Source organism: Vombatus ursinus, unplaced genomic scaffold (genome assembly GCF_900497805.2).
Source record: "Vombatus ursinus unplaced genomic scaffold, bare-nosed wombat genome assembly UNPS02014858.1, whole genome shotgun sequence".
NCBI lineage: Eukaryota > Metazoa > Chordata > Mammalia > Diprotodontia > Vombatidae > Vombatus > Vombatus ursinus.
The window spans coordinates 540,810-559,582 of record NW_020954636.1 but is presented as its reverse complement, the minus strand read 5'-3'; the positions used below and the strand labels follow the sequence as shown (position 1 = coordinate 559,582).

General features: G+C 37.8%; 1 protein-coding gene across 1 annotated transcript; it reads left to right on the top strand.

Annotated features, from left to right (window-relative positions):
- Positions 1-5,761: 5,761 nt before the first annotated feature.
- LOC114027288 (olfactory receptor 9A4-like) lies at positions 5,762-6,769 on the top strand. Its single transcript, XM_027841278.1, has one exon. The coding sequence runs from the start codon at positions 5,762-5,764 to the stop codon at positions 6,767-6,769; it is 1,008 nt and encodes a 335-aa protein (XP_027697079.1).
- The last annotated feature ends 12,004 nt before the right edge of the window (positions 6,770-18,773 follow it).

Here is an 18,773-nt window from a genome sequence, read left to right as displayed (position 1 = left end):
AAGAAGAAGAAGAAGAAGAAGAAGAAGAAGAAGAAGAAGAAGAAGAAAGAAAGAAAGAAAGAAAGAAAGAAAGAAAGAAAGAGAAGAAGAAGAAAACAAAACAAAACCCCAAACTATATATGCTCTTAAGGAGCTCACAGTCTAGAGGAATAACAGATAAGAATAGTTGTGGGAAACATGACTGTAATAATGTAATCAATAGACTGTATGCTGCATGCTGTGAACGAGTTAATTCAGAGTCAGTCAATCAACTTTCATTGAGTATCTAGTGTGTGCCAGACACTGTGCTAAGTGCTGGGGAGATAAATTTGAAAATTCTTAGCTTAATTAAAAACTTAAAAACTTTACTGAGTTGGTCTGTGTTTGGATTTAGTGAAAGCTTATTCAACCTGAAGTCAGGAGGGCCCCAGAATGAGGAATAAAACAAACACAAATTTGAATCTCATTTCTCTAGTGACCAAGAGAATTGAAAGATTTGACTCAGCCTAAAACTTGATCTAGAAAGTAAGAGTGAACTTCCAAGGAAGTGTGGAGGATTGGGTTATAGGTGAAGGCAGGCAAACAGAGCCTGATTATTATTTTAATTCAAGTCTACCTCTTTAGGTAATGTGCAACTACATTCCTTTAACATAGCTATTTTGAATGTAATTTGTGGCTCAAAATTCTCTAGCATAATAGCAAACATCTGAATGTGCCCACATGGCCCAGTGTGCTTGCCACATAGTTGCCTCTGAAAACCATGCCCCATGGGGGTTCTATTGAAGGAACTGGGGATATTCAGCTTGAAGACTTAGAAGGGACATGATTTCCATCTTCTTTGAACATTTCAATGGTTACCATGCCAAAGAGGAATTAGGTTTGTTTTTTTTTTAATCCCTAATAGTAGAATTAGGAACAATGCAGGAAAGATTTAGGGAGGCAGGTTTCAGTCCAACAAAATTAAAAACAGAAAACATCCCTCGCTATTAAAACAGATCTGCAATGGAGCATATTGCTGGTGAAATAATGAGATGCTTCACTCCACCTTCAAGCAGAGACAGAAGGATCATTTTTTTGCAGATGTTGTAAGGAGTCTGTGATTTGGGTAGAGTGTGGGCCAGGTGATATCTGACATCTCTTCTGATCTTTAAAATACAGTGAACAACTCCTCTGAATTTCTTGAACTATTTCATTTGGGGAACCCTGCAGATAGTAAGGTAGCTTTCCTTAAGATCAATAAATGCCACATTTCCTGTATCTGTTTCCCTGGTACCTTCCCCTAGGGAGCCAACTTTGGGCCTAGAAAAAGGATGGCACTAGCACTGAAGAGCCTCCACCTTTGAAGATTACTGGAGTAGAACTACAGAAGTAGATTCTTTTCCTCTTTAAACAAGACTTTTCAAAGTTCTGGGTTCTGATTGGGAAAAAAATCCAAGTTTGTCTGGCTTCCCTTAGACCAGGTCCTGAGGGGATCCCTGCTCCTGGGCTTATTAAAAACAAGAGTTTAAGCAGTGAATCCTCCAGGGTGGATACATGAGTAAAGGAGAGAGAGAGAGAGAGAGAGAGAGAGAGAGACAGAGAGAGACAGAGAGAGAGAGAGAGACAGAGAGACAGAGACAGAGAGACAGAGACAGAGAGAGAGAGAGAGACAGAGAGACAGAGACAGAGAGAGACAGAGAGACAGAGACAGAGAGAGAGACAGAGAGACAGAGAGACAGAGACAGAGAGAGACAGAGAGAGAGACAGAGAGAGACAGAGAGACAGAGAGAGAGAGAGAGAGAGAGAGACAGAGAGACAGAGAGACAGAGAGAGAGAGAGAGAGAGATAGTGTGTGAGTTTCCTCAGCATCTTTTTTGGACTTTTGCTTAAGGTTCTTGGTGAGGTTCATTCCCTTCTTCATTGTGAGTTGAGGGGGCAACATCAATAGCAGGAGCTATTCTAGACTCCATATGGGGTCTCTACCCACAGTTTAAGAAGCACTGGAGGGGTCGCCAGTGGAAAAAGTTTAAGAAGCCCTGTTTTAGAGGACTTGCTCTGCTTCAGTCAGCTGCTAAGAAATATTTGAAACACAGACCCAGCACTTTATGGGAGAACTGCATTCATTTGTGGATTCTCCTGTGAGAGAGGTGAGGATCTTCTTTAATGTTTCCCTCTGTGATGGTGTAGGAAGAGAGGGCAAGGGAACTGAGAAATACTGAGTGCAAACCTCTAGAACATGGGCTAGAAATAAACAATACAATCAAGGTTCTCTTCTCTGAGTCATCCACCTGGGACAGAAGAGGTTGATGGAGTGGAAAGAGTAGCTGGACTTAAGTCCTAGCTCTGCCACCGATAAGCTGTGTCCATGGACAACCTTAAAATTGCTCACCTGTAAAGTGGGAATATCAATACTTGTACCACCTCCACATATGAAATTTGTAAGGAAAGGACTACATAGAATAGGATTTTTTATTGATGCATCTAACTCTCCATGAGATTCTATCTTATTTCATTTGTGTATTATTAGTGTCTCAGGCAGGGTTGTTCACAGAATGGGCACTAAATAAATGTCTGTTTAATTGAACTCACAGCACAGCTCATGGATGTTTGGTCAAGCTTTCTTTTTTTAAAAAAATTTCTATTCACCTATGCTGAATTCACTAAAGCCTTGGGGCAGTCTGACACTGGTCCTATGGGCTTGGGATGCCCTCACTGTTTGTCTGAACAGTAGCTGGAAGAAGGATGATAGAGGAGCCAGATTGCTGTCAAGGATGTGCCGTAGTGAGATTGGAAGAGAAAGAAGACAGTTTCAAGGAGAAAAGGCAGGAGAAACTTTGGGCAGGGATGGATTCCGTGGAAATACTAAACTGATGTTTAGGGATTGATACATAACAACAACAACAAATGTTCATGTTACACTTTAAATACAATATCTAATTTGATCCTCACAATGACTCAGTTGAGGCAAGAAATGTAAGTTTCCTGTTAATTTTTCTTTTCATTATTACATTTTATTTTTAATTTATGGAATAAAACAAGCATTTATATAACTTAGTACAATAAAAAAGATGATTATTGATTTCATCAATATAGGAAGTTCCTAATGAGAGGACTTCTATCAGTGCAGATGAGTATTATCTCTGTGACTTATACTTTGGAGCATTATCTGAAACACTGAACAGGTAAGTGACATGACAAAGTCAATAGGTACCAAATGTAGCACCTGAACCCAGGTCTTCCTCCTTTTGAAACCAGCTCTTTTTCTGTATAAAAATTTGAGGAAGGGGAGAGCACTAATATGTGCGTTATCAGGAAATGCTTTCCATTAGAAAGTAGTCCATGACTTGAGTTTTGGAGGAAGCTAAGAATTCGAGGAAGTTGGGGTGATAAGGGAGTACATTTCCAGACAGGCAAAACAGCCTATACAAAGGCACGTAAGTAGGAAACAGAATGCTAAGTACAGGAAACAACAGAGAGGCCAGATGAGATAGAACATAAGCTATGTGAAGTTGATTGATATCTAATAAATAGTCCTATAAATAGACTGGAGCTAGATTGTACAGATTTTTAGAAGCCATGCTGAGTTTTGAATTTTGTCTAAGGTATGAGAGTCCCTGAAGATTTCTGAGCCCGAGAGTGATATGATCAATCAGGTACTTAAGGAAGATTATTTTGGCAGCTGTGTGCAGGATGAATTAGAGAAAAAAGAAAGTAGAAGTAAGTAGATATATTTACAGTCTATTGCAATAGTCCAGATGAGGGGAGATGAGTCTGACGAAGGATGCTTATTGTGTGAATGGAGAGAAGGGGATGGATGCAAGAGAAATTACGGAGGTAAAATCTACCAACCTTGACAAATGGTTGGGAATGAGGGAGAGTGAGAAGTCTAGGATGATTTTGAGGGTGTAATCTGGGTAGCTGGAAGATAAGTGATGCCTTCAACTAAAAAAAGAACATTTTTAGGAAGAAGAGATAATGGGTTCCACTGGAAATGTGTTGAAGTTGAGATGCCTACATGACATCTAATTTGTGATTTCTAATAGGCAGCTGGGGTTGCAGCAAAGAGTCTCAGAACATTGAAGGGGGCTAGATGCATATATTTTGGAACCACTTGTATTGAGGGACCAATAGGAGCTAATGAGCTCAACACGAGAGCTAGTATAGTGAGACAATATTTGGGGACCTAAGACAGTTATGGGACACACACACACACATACACACACATACACATATATGATCATATTTATTGGGGTGCAAGGGATTGGAGTGACAAGTTAATGGCTAATGATTTAGTAAAGCAAAGTGAGAATGAGTAGTCAGACAGATAGGATGGGAATGAGGATTGAATAATGTCACAAAAGCCTAAGCATGAGAGGATAATCTCAAAGGAAGGACTGTTTAGGAGTGAAAGGACAAGGAAGAAAAATGGGAACAAGACTTAGCAATTAAGAGATCATTGGTTACCTTGGAGATAACAATTCATTTGTTGTGTCTTTGGAAGTCAAGTTTTAATGGGTGAAGAAGTGAGTGGGAAATGAAGAAATTAAGGCAGCAAGTCTCGAATTTAGGATTTCAGGACTTATAGTTCTCTAAATTGTGGCTCTGTCTTGGCTATTCCGGCTTGCTCCCAGCTCACATCTCTGTCTCTGTCTCCATATTTCCTTTCTAGGTTCATCCTCTTTCTGTCATGAATGCAGATTGACTTCTTGGTGGTTTCCTTGGCTTCTGGGAAAATTGATATCATTCTATCTGGTTCCATATACTGAGCTTAGCTAAGTACTGAATAAAACTACTGTTAGCACTAATTTCAAAATGTTAATGCTAGACATTAGTATAACTAAAGCAGACATTTAAAATAGAACATATGGAAGGTGACATGAGGATTGCACCTAAGAACATCCAAGAAGGCATGAGAATATATGAGTGGGCTATCATCCTGGCTATATATAGATGAAAAGAAGACAACAATATCTAAAATGGGAATTATAGGAGAGGAGATGGATTTTAGAGGGAAAAAGTTGAACCTGCAAATCAAGAGATCTGGGTTCTATTCTTACCTCTGCTACTGACCAGATATGTGAACTTGAACAGCAAACCTTACCTCTCTGACCATGGTTTCTCATCTATAAATGAGTGAGGCTCGACTGCATGACACAGAAGGTTCCTTCTGACCATAAGATTCTAGGGTGTCTCTAGTAATTAAAGTGTTTATGAATGATATAAACTAGGTACTTAATTATTGAGGAAATATAGCAGGAGACATCTAAAGTTGAGTAGTTTAAGTCTTTCTATTCCCATAAGGTGAGTGGGGGTCTGAAGTAAGATTTAGAAGAAGAGGAAATATAGATTGGTTAAAAATACAGAATTTGGGGGGTTCTGAATTTGGGAAAAGGAATGGATTGTCGAAAGAAACAAAAATTATAATAAGTAAGCTATTGTTAGGAGGTCAGGGCAACAATGGCAGGTTGTCTGGCCACAGTGGCAAGTTAAAGCCAAATTGTAAAGAGATATAGGGGTTTCTGTGGGTTTTTGTGACTGCTATGCTAACTATTCTGTGCTATGTCATGTTTCATATTCATAGCTCAGAAGGTAAATTCATTCATTGGCATTTGGTTATGGTTATCAGATTAACAATTAGTACCAATGTCTTGCCAATGAAAACTGATCTTGAAATATATCCCATGAGCAGGCAGGGGATATAGCATGCTCTAGATCTGTCTCTATACTTTTGGGAATTAGGACTTCTTACTGATAATGTTAACTTTCTTTTGCCCTCTAGCTGTCAGAAAGAAAAGAGGATCGAATGGTGGGAAATCACTCTGGAGTCATCAGATTTTATCTTGAAGGCTTTCCAGGCTCTCCAGAGTTCCGCCACACACTCTTTGCTATCTTCTTCTCCTCCTTCTTTGTGACTTTAATGGGAAATGTGGTAATCATTGTCATTGTCTGTGCTGATCACCGACTACGCTCCCCCACGTATTTCTTTCTTGGTCACCTTGCTCTCTTGGACATCCTGATTACCTCCACTATCATTCCTCCCATGCTAGGGGGATTGTTAATGTCTGAGATGCTGACTATGTCTTTTTCAGCCTGTGTCACTCAGCTCTTCTTGTATCTCTCTTTGGGGACAATAGAATTTGTATTAATTGGAGCAATGGCAGTAGATCGTTATGTAGCAGTCTGTAACCCCCTGAGATACAACACCATCATGAACAGTCAAGTTTGTCTCTGGGTGGTGATTTTGTCTTGGGTCTATGGGTTTCTTTTTCAAATCTGGCCAGTCTATGCTACTTTTCAACTGTCCTTTTGTAGGTCAACTCTTGTGAACCATTTCTTCTGTGAGAGAGGCCTATTGCTCAAGCTTTCCTGTGATGACACCATTTTCCTAGAGTTTATTCTCTTCTTGCTGGCCACTGTCATTCTCTTGGGCTCTTTACTTCCAACTATCATCTCCTACACTTATATAGTCTCTACTATTTTAAAGATCCCTTCTGCCTCTGGCCAGAAGAAGGCCTTCTCCACTTGTGCCTCTCACTTCACCTTTGTGGTAATTGGTTATGGCACCTGCTTATTTCTTTATGTAAAGCCCAAGCAGACCCAGGCAGCTGAATATAACAAGGTTGTCTCCTTGATGATTTCAGTGGTAACCCCATTCCTGACACCCTTTATCTTCACTCTACGGAATGATAAAGTCAAAGAAGTTCTGAGAGATGGAATGCAACGCTACTGTCATCTCTTTAAGGGTAAGCCCTTCCCAAGGGACATTTCAGTGACAACTGTATACATTTTAGATTTCTTTGAGTACTTCTGAATCTTTATTCTTTGATCTAGTTCCACGTCATAATCTTCAAATAGTGTTGGGTTCTCTTTTCCTTGGAAATATTCAAGGCAAAATTAGTGGGCATGTTCTCTCTCCTTTTGGTACTTTGTTCCCAGTTGGCACCAATATCATCATTTTGTGTTTGCTGAAATGTCACTCAGTTTTGAAGAAGATTATCAGCTGGAGAATGAGTAGGAAGTGAAAAGTTTCTAGTAAGAAGTGGAACAGATTTGTTTGATGCACTGACCTCTTTTCCTCCCCAAATTGATTTCCTCTGCAGGACCTTGACAATCAGAACCACAAAATTGTAAATGGTCATTAGCTCTACACCAATTTTACCCCAAACCCTTCAAATACTATACTACAGTCTCTGGAGAGACCTTGACAAATGAATATTTCATCCCAGATAAACTGAGGAAGAGCCAACAAAGGAGAATCAGGGGGAAAATATATACATACATATATATAGACTACAATAACACAATTCAAAACAACACTAAAACACAGTTGAACTTAATTTAATGGCAATACCCAGAGGACAGACACTGAAATATACATCCCTTCTCTCAATTAAAAGATTACGGATTATTGGAGAAGAATTTTGCATACAGTGTCAGATAGGGTCACTGCATTGGTTAGTTTCTGTATAAATGATTTTCTTTGTAGCAAAGGTGTGTGTGTGTGTGTGTGTGTGTGTGTGTGTGTGTGTGTAGCCATGTGTGAGTATGTGCTGTTTCAGAATGTGTATGGCATAAAACAATGGTCTTCAAACTTATTTGATCATATAATCCCTTAGTAAAATTTTGTGAACACTCCCAATATATGTATGTTTACCAATTTATTAATTATATAAATGCATTTGTATAAGTATGTATATTATAAATAAAACAAATTTAAATGGATGAGATAAATGTGAAATAATATTTTATTTATTAATGGGAAAAACTCAGTAAAATGTCATTTTTAATAATGAACAATGAAAGCAATATGATTTAACATCCTTCATTATTTCTGGAACTCTTGGTTTAAAGCTTTGTGATGCAATGATTCAAAAGTCATGATCTAGGTTCAGTTTATGTCAATACTTGGTATTAAAGGCTGCCATATCTGAAAAAGATAACTCACAAAGATACATCAAGAAAAATGAACGAATGAATGCATGCATGAAAAGCATTTGCTAAAAGTCCTTATACTAATCACTGTGATAAGTGCAGAGAATACAATAACACAAGCTATCCAACCCTAGCCCAGATGATTGAGGAGGAAGATATAGGGTAAGGGTAGAAAAGACCCAGGGTTGTTATGGAACCAGTTCTAACCAGCTCTTACCTCCTGTTGACATTTCAATGTGAGCATTCACACCTCAGAAATGAGCAATTCTACATATCAGAATTTGATATATTGTTTTCTTGATTGTCAAGACTTATTATGAAAATGTTAACAATTCAGTTTAAGTGTGTGAGTATACTTTTTTTTTTCTTTTGAGATCTTCTATTTATCAGAACTCCTATATTGCTCTATAAAAATTGCTTAATCTCAGCAGGAGTGCAACACAAGGCTCAGGGAAAGAAGTCATCATCAGATTAGAGGCATGGTGACTACAGGCTAATAATAACAATAATAACATTATTAGCAGACTTTCATATGGTGCTTTAAGATTTGCAACTGCTTTACATCCATTACCTCATTTGAGACTCACAGCAACGCTAGCTTGTATCCCACTTGTACAGGGAGAGAGTAGGGATAGGTTAGGAACATTTCATTTATAAAAGAAAGAAATTCCATTTCCCCTATCACTCACAAGAAAATAAGTGGAAGTATAGAGACCTGAACCAGATTAAAATGGCTAGATTTGGTTCATGATGCCCTCTGTCCTGATTTTTATCTCCTTTCCCATTTCCTCAATACTTGTCCACATCAAATCTCTTTGGCTCTTCAAAGCCTCTCATTGCAGCCATCCACCTAGGCCTGTCTTCTGTTCCATTTCCAAGATTGACTGCTTATTCCTAGATATTCTCCTCCACCCACACCACATCAATTTTTTCTTCTTAGTATATCTAATAGATTAATTTAATTAGCTTATTCTCTTAATCTAATAGAATGGCTAATTAAGAGTCACCTACTCCTTAAACCTCTGGTGTAAGGTGTAAGCAACCTTTTCAGGCCTGCTCATCCACCTTTGGTGTTCACCTGATTCACCTCACTCTTACCTGTGGCTTCAAGAAACTGTAGCATGGGCCATGGCCACATTCTGACAGACTTTCTTGGCAGATGGACTAAATAAGGTTGAGAGTAATTGACAGGCTTCAAACCTGTCAGTGAGTTAGGGGGACATCTATCCCAAGAATGTTAAGATTTTCCATAGAGGAATGTGTGGATGAGAACAATTTGGTCTAGCCGCCATGAAGGTGGATGAAACAGGTACTGTGTAGAGCTTAGAGCCTGGTCAGGTGTTAGAAGACACCAAGGCCATTTATTGCACCCCAGGCCATCACCAGTTGTCTTGACTTTTGTCCTACCACTAGACTTCAATGACTCAAGAAGAAAGAGTAAGACTGACAACTTTTTGCAACTGTGCCTCATCTTAATACAATTAACAAGTTAAAATGTCACCCGTGATGTCATTTATCCTCCTCAAAAATAAAGGACAAATAACAACAACTCTTCAAGCCTCTTGGCTTAACTTGAAATAAAATCCAAAAGATGGAATTTCCAGTAGTGTGAGAGAAATTTCTGGAAGAGTAATCTTTCCTTAACTTGTACCATTCAGGCTTCTTTAACAGGCCTAGGGCTAAGGGTTAGGAAAGAATTCCTTACAGAATGGGGCTGAAGTGTGTTGGCTGCAGACCTGAGGGAAAACTGTTTGGGTTTGGCTGGCTGAGGGTGCTTTCAAAAGATAGAGAAAGGGATAAAGCTGACTCTAGGCCACATTTTGAAGACTGGCTATGGTATTCCTCCTCTCCCCTTATATATGCTCATTTATTTTTTGTTCCTTTAGCATCCTTGTTAATTTAACCTCTTTGCTCTCCAACTTTCATATGACTTTATCACATTTTCACTGTTTCTGTATATTTTTTTGGTAATCTTCCTATCCACTAGTCCATTCTCTCTGCAAATCTCCAGCAGTCTTCATGCTTCCAAATTTCTCCCCATCCATTTCTATGCTGTAAACCACCCAATTCCCTTCATCAAAATCTCAATTCATGTCAACTAAATTTTATCTGATTAAAGTAATTCACATAGTATGAATGACTAATTCACATGGTTTGAATAACTCCTAGCTTTGCCCATGAGTGGTCTTGACCTTTGTCTTGCCACTGGACTTAGGTAATTCTAGAGGAGAGTGTGAGGTTAATGACTTTGAATAGCTCTGCTGAACTCCTACCCAGTTCACTCACAAATCAAGACATCACCCTCATGATGTCATTGGTCCTCTTCTAGAATGAAGGCTGAACAACAGCAACAACAAAAACAGTTTGGCCCATTAGCATTGCATGCATGAGGGTATATATTCAGCACACATGTATCATAGGGCAACTCACACCTCTGACCTTGCAGGGCCACCAATATGTCATTAAATTGTTCTCCTAGGCTATTCCTTGGGCTTTCTGTCTCTGCTGCTCCCTGCCTTTCCCTTTCTTCTGGGCTTCTCTTGATGTTGCCATAAACTGAGATTCAGCTGGAATCCTCACCTGAGATGCTACCTCTTCCCTATAGGAGGAACAGACAACACATTTGCCTTGTCTTTTATGATTCACAAGACAAGGGCAAAGCTTCAAATCTTTTAGACATATAGGGGATTCTCTCTCTCTCTCTTTACATATGTGTGTGTATGTATATACATATACATATATGTGTATACGTATACACACACACACACACACACACACATATATATATACTCATTACATTAAGAAAAAGTATCTTTATCTCCACAAGGAGAGAAATGCATATCAGTTTCCAGAGGTCCTCCAAAGGCCAAAATCTTTTGCAGATCATCCAGTAAACCAATTAGAACTCACAGGGATTTAGTTTGTCTTTTTAAACTCACTTCCTTCTGCAAGCAGGAACCACATCCTTGACCCCAAGGCTCTATCTGACTTAGCATACCAGATAGCATACCATCATCTCCTAACTGCCAACCTATAGTCCCCTTCAAATAATTTTGGGGCTACCATTGTCAAACCCTAAAGGGCTTTGTAGGTCTGAAACACTGTAGTTTTCTTCAGTCCCTAAGATCCTTTCAGTTTGATGATATATATGAATGGAATTGGAATGAAGAAGGAGGCGAAGGAGATGCAGACCTTCTGTGGGGCTCTAGTTTCTTGTTACAGATTTTTGTTTTTTACAGGATGTATGGATGACTACCTCCTCCAAGTTTTGAATCATCCTACTCTTAAGTCACAGCACAGTCCCTTATATATTCCAGATTTGACAGAGGAAAAAGAAAGTTGCAGCCCAGGAGAAAGCAAATTTGCTTTTCCTTTCTTTCTCACTTTCTCCCTACCTCCAACCCTCTTTTCTGCTGGAGGGAGAGCTAAAATGTTGCCTTACTTCCTCTTCTCCTGTTGTGTTCCTGTGTGGAATCTGCAGCTCAGGCTCAGTTATCATCCATCCTTAATGAAGGCAGACAACTTCCACCCCAGAGGGAAGAGTACTGACTTGCTGAGAGGTTAAGTATCTTTCCCATGGTCATAAAGCTAGTTTGTGTCAGGGGTAAGACTTGAACCAATTCAATCAATCAGCACATGCCAGGCACTCTACAAGGAGCTAAGGATGTAAATACAAAAATAAATAAAATAAAATAAAAAAAGAATCAATACCCACTCAAAAGGAGATTGCTTTGTAATAGAGATTACAATAAGTCGCATATTAAGTATAGATAATAAATTTAAGGAAAATAAATACAAATAAATACATAGTAAAATAAAGGATAATTTGGGAGGGGTGGCATTGGCATTTGGTGGAATCTGGAAAGGCTTCATGTAATAAAGTGGTGTTTGAGCTGCATCATGAAGAATGAGAGGAATTGTAAAGCAGAGATAAAGAAGGAGTATATTGCTAGAGTGGGGAATGGCCAATGAAAAGACCTGGAGATAGAAAACAGAGAGAGCAACAGAGAGGCATATTCAGCTGGATCCCCGAGTGATGGTCAAGGAGTAATGTACAATGAAGCTGGAAAGATAGTTTGGGACAAAGTTGTAAATTTTTTAAAATGCTAAATAGAAGAGGTCATATTTTATCCTAGAGGCAATAGGGAGCCACTGAAATTTATTAAATAGGGGAATAAAGTGGTCCTCTTTGTACTTAATGAAAACCACTTTGGCAGCTGTGTGGAGGACAAATTGGACTGTGGAGAGGCTTGAGGCAAGAATCTAATTAGGAGAGTGTTGCAATAATTTAAGGGGGAGGTGATGAGAGCCTGAACCAAGGTGGTAGCTGTGCAAGTGGAAAGAAAAGATCAGATGGAAAAAATGCTATGGAGGAGGCAAAGACAAGAAGTTCTGAGGTTATAAGGGAGCTTATGAACCCAGGAAATTAGAAAAATAGTGCTGCCATCAGCAGACATTTAAACATTTGGAAGAGGAGGGTGTAGGGGATGAAAGATAACACAGAATTTAGACAAGTTGAGTTTGAGATGGCAGTCTTTATTAAACACCTAATATGTGCCAAACACTGTGCTAAAGTTCTGGGGATACAAAGAAAGGCAAAAGAGAGACTCTGCCCTTTAAGAGCTCACAGCCCAGTGGGTGCTGTCTTCAGGATGTCCGATTTTAAATCTCCTATAGATAATTGGAGGCTAGGCCTGAACCTCAGAAATCTAAGGGAGTTACTGCTGATTCCTTATGGGTTGGTTTTTTGTACTCAAGCTTCCAGTGGGCTCTCAATAGCCTGAGTCCTAGTACCTTGAGTTAATTAAGTTCAAGGATGGTTTCAGTATCTTTTATGGAAAAGCTATCCTAGTGTGCATTGCAGATATTGTGCCAGGGAACTGATATTTGGATTTTGAATCAGAAGTCTTGGTTTAAAATATCACCCTGGGCAAAACACTGAAGTCTCTAGGTCTTGGTTTCCTCATCTATAAAATGAAGTGGATTAGATGAAATGACCTCTAAGGGGGTCCTCTAAAGGTCTATTCTAGCTCTAAAGCTATGATTCTATGATTTTTATGACACTTTTTTGTGGCTAATGACTGTATTTCATAAGACAACAAAAATCTTGGATTACATTTTTCTTTTTAAATTTTTTTCTTTTTCCCTCAATTACAGGTAAATAAAAAATTAACATTTATTTAAAAAATTTTGAGTTCTAAATTCTCTTGAGCCCTCCCTCACCTTCCCCCTCTTTGAGAACATAAGCAATTTGATATAGATTATACATATGCAATCATGCAAAACATTTCCATAGTAGCCATGTTGTGAAAGAAAATGCAGACAAACCAAGCAAGAATAATAAAGAAATTTTTAAAAAGTATGCTTCAATCTGCATTTTGACCTGATCAGTTCTTTCTCTGGGGATGGATAGCATTTTTCATCATAAGTCCTTCGGAATTGTCTTGGGTTTTTGTTTTTCTGGCAATAGCTGTCATTCACAGTAAATCGTTGTACAATATTGCTGTTACTTTGTACAATGGTCTCCTGGTTCTGCTCATTTCACTTTGCATCAGTTCATGTAAGTCTTTCCAGGTTTTTCTGAAAAGCATCTTGCTCATTATTTCTTATAGAGCAATAGTATACCATCACAATCATATAAAACAACTTGTTCAGCCATTCTTGGATTGCACTTTTCTATGAATATTTGGATTATGTTAATTTGTTTGTTTGCATTTATAAGAATTTTCATTCTATGGTACCTATGTGACTAAGCAGTAGAAAGTAAAGTTTGCAGGCTGAGAGGCTTGACAACCATGACCTTTTAAATGAAATTCCTAGCATGAAAATTTAAGGTGTATGTTCTCCAATATTCTGCCTTCATCTTCTTTTCTTCCCTCACTAAAATCCCATCCTTGGAAATATCTCTTACCCTCTTGATTTCAGGTACCACTTCCACACAAGAAAGTCTCAATCTTTATTTCTCATCCTGATTTCTCTCCTAAACTCCAGACCCATACCTCCAATTTCTGTTGGGATAGCTCCGTCTGTATGTACTTTAAAATCATTATATACAAAACTGTTTTTATCTTTCCCACAATTTTTTCCTCATTTTTATTGTAATTTTTGTGCCAGTAATATCGTCTTTTACCCAGTATTTCAAGTTCTTGGTGTCATCTTTGATTATTTCCTTTTTCTTATATTTAACCAGGTAAAATTCCAATTGTGTCTGCATATAAGATATGATACATGATATTATATGATATCATATGATGGAGGAGCTGTAGCCTAAGCTATGCATTATTTTAGTGAAGAATCTTATTCCCACAGAAAAAAATGAATAAACATCCTTCTTCATGGCAAGGGTGGAATACTATGGATGCAAAATTTTGTATACATCATTAAGCATGGTTGCTGCATTTGTCAGTTTTGCTGAATTGTTTTTATTTTTATAAGAGTTTGGAGGTAAGATTATTAATATTATGATATGGCAGTCATACAAAAATCCAAAGGCATCAATAAAACTTTTTCAAAGTACTCCAAGGAAGTAACTGATATAGAGCATCAGGACATTAGTCTTGTAAGGTTTAGCCCTGGATGAGAAGAACTGGCTGCTTCTTCTTGATTAAATTCTGTTTTTTCTTATTTCACAGTATAAAGAGCTTTGGAGAAAAATTTCTAATACTTTCCTTATTTCTAATTAGTCTAACTCTATAATTAGTGAGTTTTTTCTGCTTGGGTCTGGTCTCAGTTTCCTTAACTCCAAAATGAAAAGTCAGACTAGATTGCCAATGTCCCATTCAAGCTACACAATACTACCTTCTATGAATTTAGTCAACATTAGTGCAGTGTGGATATAGGAGAACTTGGCCATGTCTACTCTACCTGAGACTATGCTGATGAAGGCAGGAGACCTATATATGTCATCACACAAAGTCAGCTTTCTTTCTTTCCAAAAGACTTCTTTTCTTTTCTGTTCATGGTTTGGGAGATGATGGGGGTGGGGTGAGAATATGGGTTGAAATACACATAAGAGAGATGAACAAGGCTAGGGTGGGTTCATGAAAGGGGAAAGACACATAAACACAGAAATATGATATTGGGGACAGAGGTAAAGCTTGCAACTTGTAATGAAAATAACTCAGGGAAGAGAGGATAGAGAAATAATATCTTTCTCTTCCCCCTGTGAAACCATTTTAGATTCTGACTGGTATACATAAGAAGCATCTGGGAAGTAAATGAAATTTAAAAAGCAAGGAAATTTATGAGCCTCTTAGCCCTTGGGACAGGTGAGAAAGCTCTGATAAATGATGAAGGAACTAATGCCTTTTGAGCTCCTTCAGAAACAGAGGGGAAAATATACATTCAACCTTTTGAAGGAAGCTGCAACAACAAGAGAAAAGAAGAGAAGAAAAAATATGACTACTTTTCAGTAAATATATATGATACATTGTAATATAGATTCAACTGCAAAATACAAAACAACCACTTTTGCTTTTACTTTCTAATTGTGGAGGTGTCTTGTAATTGCTCTGTGTTCTATTGTATCTCTTTGTATTTTAGTTTGCAAATATTCTTTTGCTTCTCTCTGATACAAGATTAATGGCTGACATCTCATGTATCCTATATAAAGTGATTACTTCTCTCCATTTTCTGACAGGTAATTCTTTTATTTATTCTCTTCATGGGTTCTAAAACAATAAAGGAGTATAATTTGATATTTTCTTATAAATTACTGAAAGCATAACATGTTTCATTTAATCCAGTAGTATTTAACTACTACCCAATTTATGAAAAAGTTATTTATTAAATCAACTGGAGAAACCTCTTTTCCCATAAGTTTTTACTCATACCACTCTCTTTATAAACCTCTTTCATCTCCTAAGCCAAAATAAACTTCAAGGTTACTAGCTATATAACTTGTCAACTGTGTAATGAACTGGGAGTAGTGGCCCAAGGTCAGAAGAATGTAGCAGGTTTTGCCCCAATAAGTATTGGAATCAAGCCAGCAAGTGTCCACTGCATTTCTAGCTTAGGTGAGGTTGAGAGATCCAGTCTTAAACAAAAGAAAACATTGTGAGAAACAAAAATACCCATATACATAAATAAGTATTTACACTGCATTGGCAGTGAGAAAGAGCAGAGCCAACATCAGTTCTAAACATCCCTGCTACTGGTGACTTCTCCTTACTTCTGGAAACAGAGTCCTACCATTCAACTCTCTGGTTGCCAATTTATGTTTCTTCTTAAGAACACTTTTCATATTTCTTTGCAATACAAAGACTTAAAACACTTCTCTCAGGAAAGAAATTCTCTCTGTCCTCTCAGAGTCTCTGTCCAGCCCTGATAGGAAGAAATGAGTTTAAATACTATTTCAGATATTTATGGGCTGGGTGACCCCGGGCAATCTCTGTACCTTAGTTTACTCATTTATAAAATTAGAGGTTTGGGCTGGAATGCTTCTGAGTTTTCTTCTAGCTCTAAGTCTATCACCCTACGATCTCATGACAGGTAACTCTTCAGAATCACAGTTAAGTGTTTATTCTCTCACGATCCCTCTTACAATTATTCCCTAAGAGAATTCTTTCTTAGAAATGCAATAGTTTTTGTGTGAGATGCCTTTGCAGCTGCCATTGCATGTATATAGTTTGGTGACCACTTAAAAGATTATCACAGAATACTTAAGATTCTTCTCTATCAATCAAGTTAATTTACTCTTGAAAACAATGAAGGATCAGAGTAGGAATTCCTATGGGGATAGAATACATTGCACCCTAAAAAGGTTAGGTCAGTCACCCAAGTTTGTTACACTGAAGTCAATCTTGACTCTTCAGTCTCTAACACCGACCAAATTCAGTGACCAAATCTTACTAATTCTTCTTCCAGAACATCTCTCATATCAATTTTCTTCATTACATATACCGACTCACTACACTAATTCAGGCCTGTGTCACTTCTCAAATGATGGCAGCAGCCTCATTATTCTCTTTCTCAAGACTCTCACCTTACCCATTCACCCACAGCAAGGTTGTCAAGTGATTTCGCTAATGCTCTCATCTAATCGTGCCATTTCTCTATTCAATAAACTTCAACCACTCCCTAATACCTCTGGAGTCAAATATAAATTGCTGTTTGACATTTGAAACACAACACATTTTGGCTACCATAAACATTTGCAGCCTAAATATCTATTGCTTCACTACATGACTTGATGATCCCTCCAAACTAGCCTCATTGCTCTTTCTTCCACATGCCTCTCCATCTTCCATCTCTTTACTTTTACACTGGTTAAAAGTGGAGGTAACAAGCATGGACAGTTTTTTTCCCCTCTGGGGATCTTGGCTGAGAAAGGAAGGATAGTTTGATACAGTCTGGTGAAGATTTTTGAAAGGATAATTAGGCAACAATTGAAGGTGGCAATTTGCTAGAAAAGGCAGTGATTATATATAAATCTATGTGTGTGTGTGTGTGTGTATATATATATATATATATATACCCATATGTACATATATTACATATTTGTATGTGTGTAACTACATATTAATCTGGAAGAAGTTTATGTCTTCATGTATATTTCTGTATTTTTAAGTACTTGGATGCTTTTATTAGTGGTTACTAAGTTTGTAATAAACATAAGTTGAATAGCTACTAACCAAACAACTTAAATTTATAAAAACATATAAGTGTATGCATAAAACCATAAACTTTATTTACAATGTTTTAAAATGTTTGTATTAACTTTTATAAGAGAACACAAGTGTCATAGAGTTTTTTCATTCCCTTCTGTCCTTTTTTTCCTTCATTGTATTTTTACAGATTTCATTACTGCTAGTGCTATTAAAATCTAGTCTGTTAGAAATGTGTTTGTCAAGTAAAGTCAACAAGTAGAATTTCTTAATCCAATTTTGATTCTGCTTTTCTATAAGAGTTTCTTCAGCCACCAGCCAAGGTACCAGGGGTGATTGCAGGGGTGATTGACATGCCTACTGTGTTCTAGAGACTGTCCTAAACACTGCAGATACAAAAAAGGAAAAAAAGAGTCCCTATCCTAAAGGACTAACAAAACACAATAGCTTTGGGGAACATGATTGTGATCATCTAGAAAACAGTTGGTATGTTGAGAAGAGAGACTAATTTATAGCTTAAGAAACTCTATTGAGAGAGTGTTTTGTTGGCTTTTGTTGAAGGTTCATTCAATCTGAAGCCAAGAGGACCCGAAACAGGGAAAAAATAAACACAGAAATAAATCTTGTTTCTCTTGTGACCAAGGGTATTGAAACAATTGGCACAGCCTAAAAGTGATTTAGAAGGTAATGGTGAACTACTGAGGAAGTCTAAAGGATTGGGTTACAGGAGAAGTTAGTCAATCACGAGGGTGAAACATTGATTATTGCTTTAATTCAAGTCAACGTCTTTTAGTAATGTGGGACTATATCTCTTTAATGTATCTATTTTGAAAGTAGTTTGTTTCTCAAGATTCTCTTGCACAATAGCAAAGGAATATGCCCCAAATGGTTGATTCTGTTTAATCTTTTGCTGGAGATGTAGGAGAAACACAAAGGCAATGGTCTGAATCCCCTTTCTCCTTGTAGGAGAAATCACCTTTAAAATCTTGCTGGTGTCTGTAGACATTTTGACAGAAAAGGAAGCTCAAATGTGGATTAAGATATCTTTTGTTTCGAAGCTCTTTGGGGGGTCTATGTTTAATTACACCCTACCTCTTGGTCTTATCTAAGCCTGCTGTACCTCTCCCCCACTGCCTCATTTATACTTACTCCTATGCCCTCCCCCCACAGAAAGTATCTCCAAATTACCCCTATTTTCTTTTTTTTTTTTTTAGTTTTTTTTTTTAGGCAATTGGGGTTAAGTGACTTGCCCAGGGTCACACAGCTAATAAGTGTCAA

Bases quoted from the DNA above. Each gene is read 5' to 3' on its own strand.
- LOC114027288 (XM_027841278.1), top strand. From the start codon at position 5,762: ATGGTGGGAAATCACTCTGGAGTCATCAGATTTTATCTTGAAGGCTTT.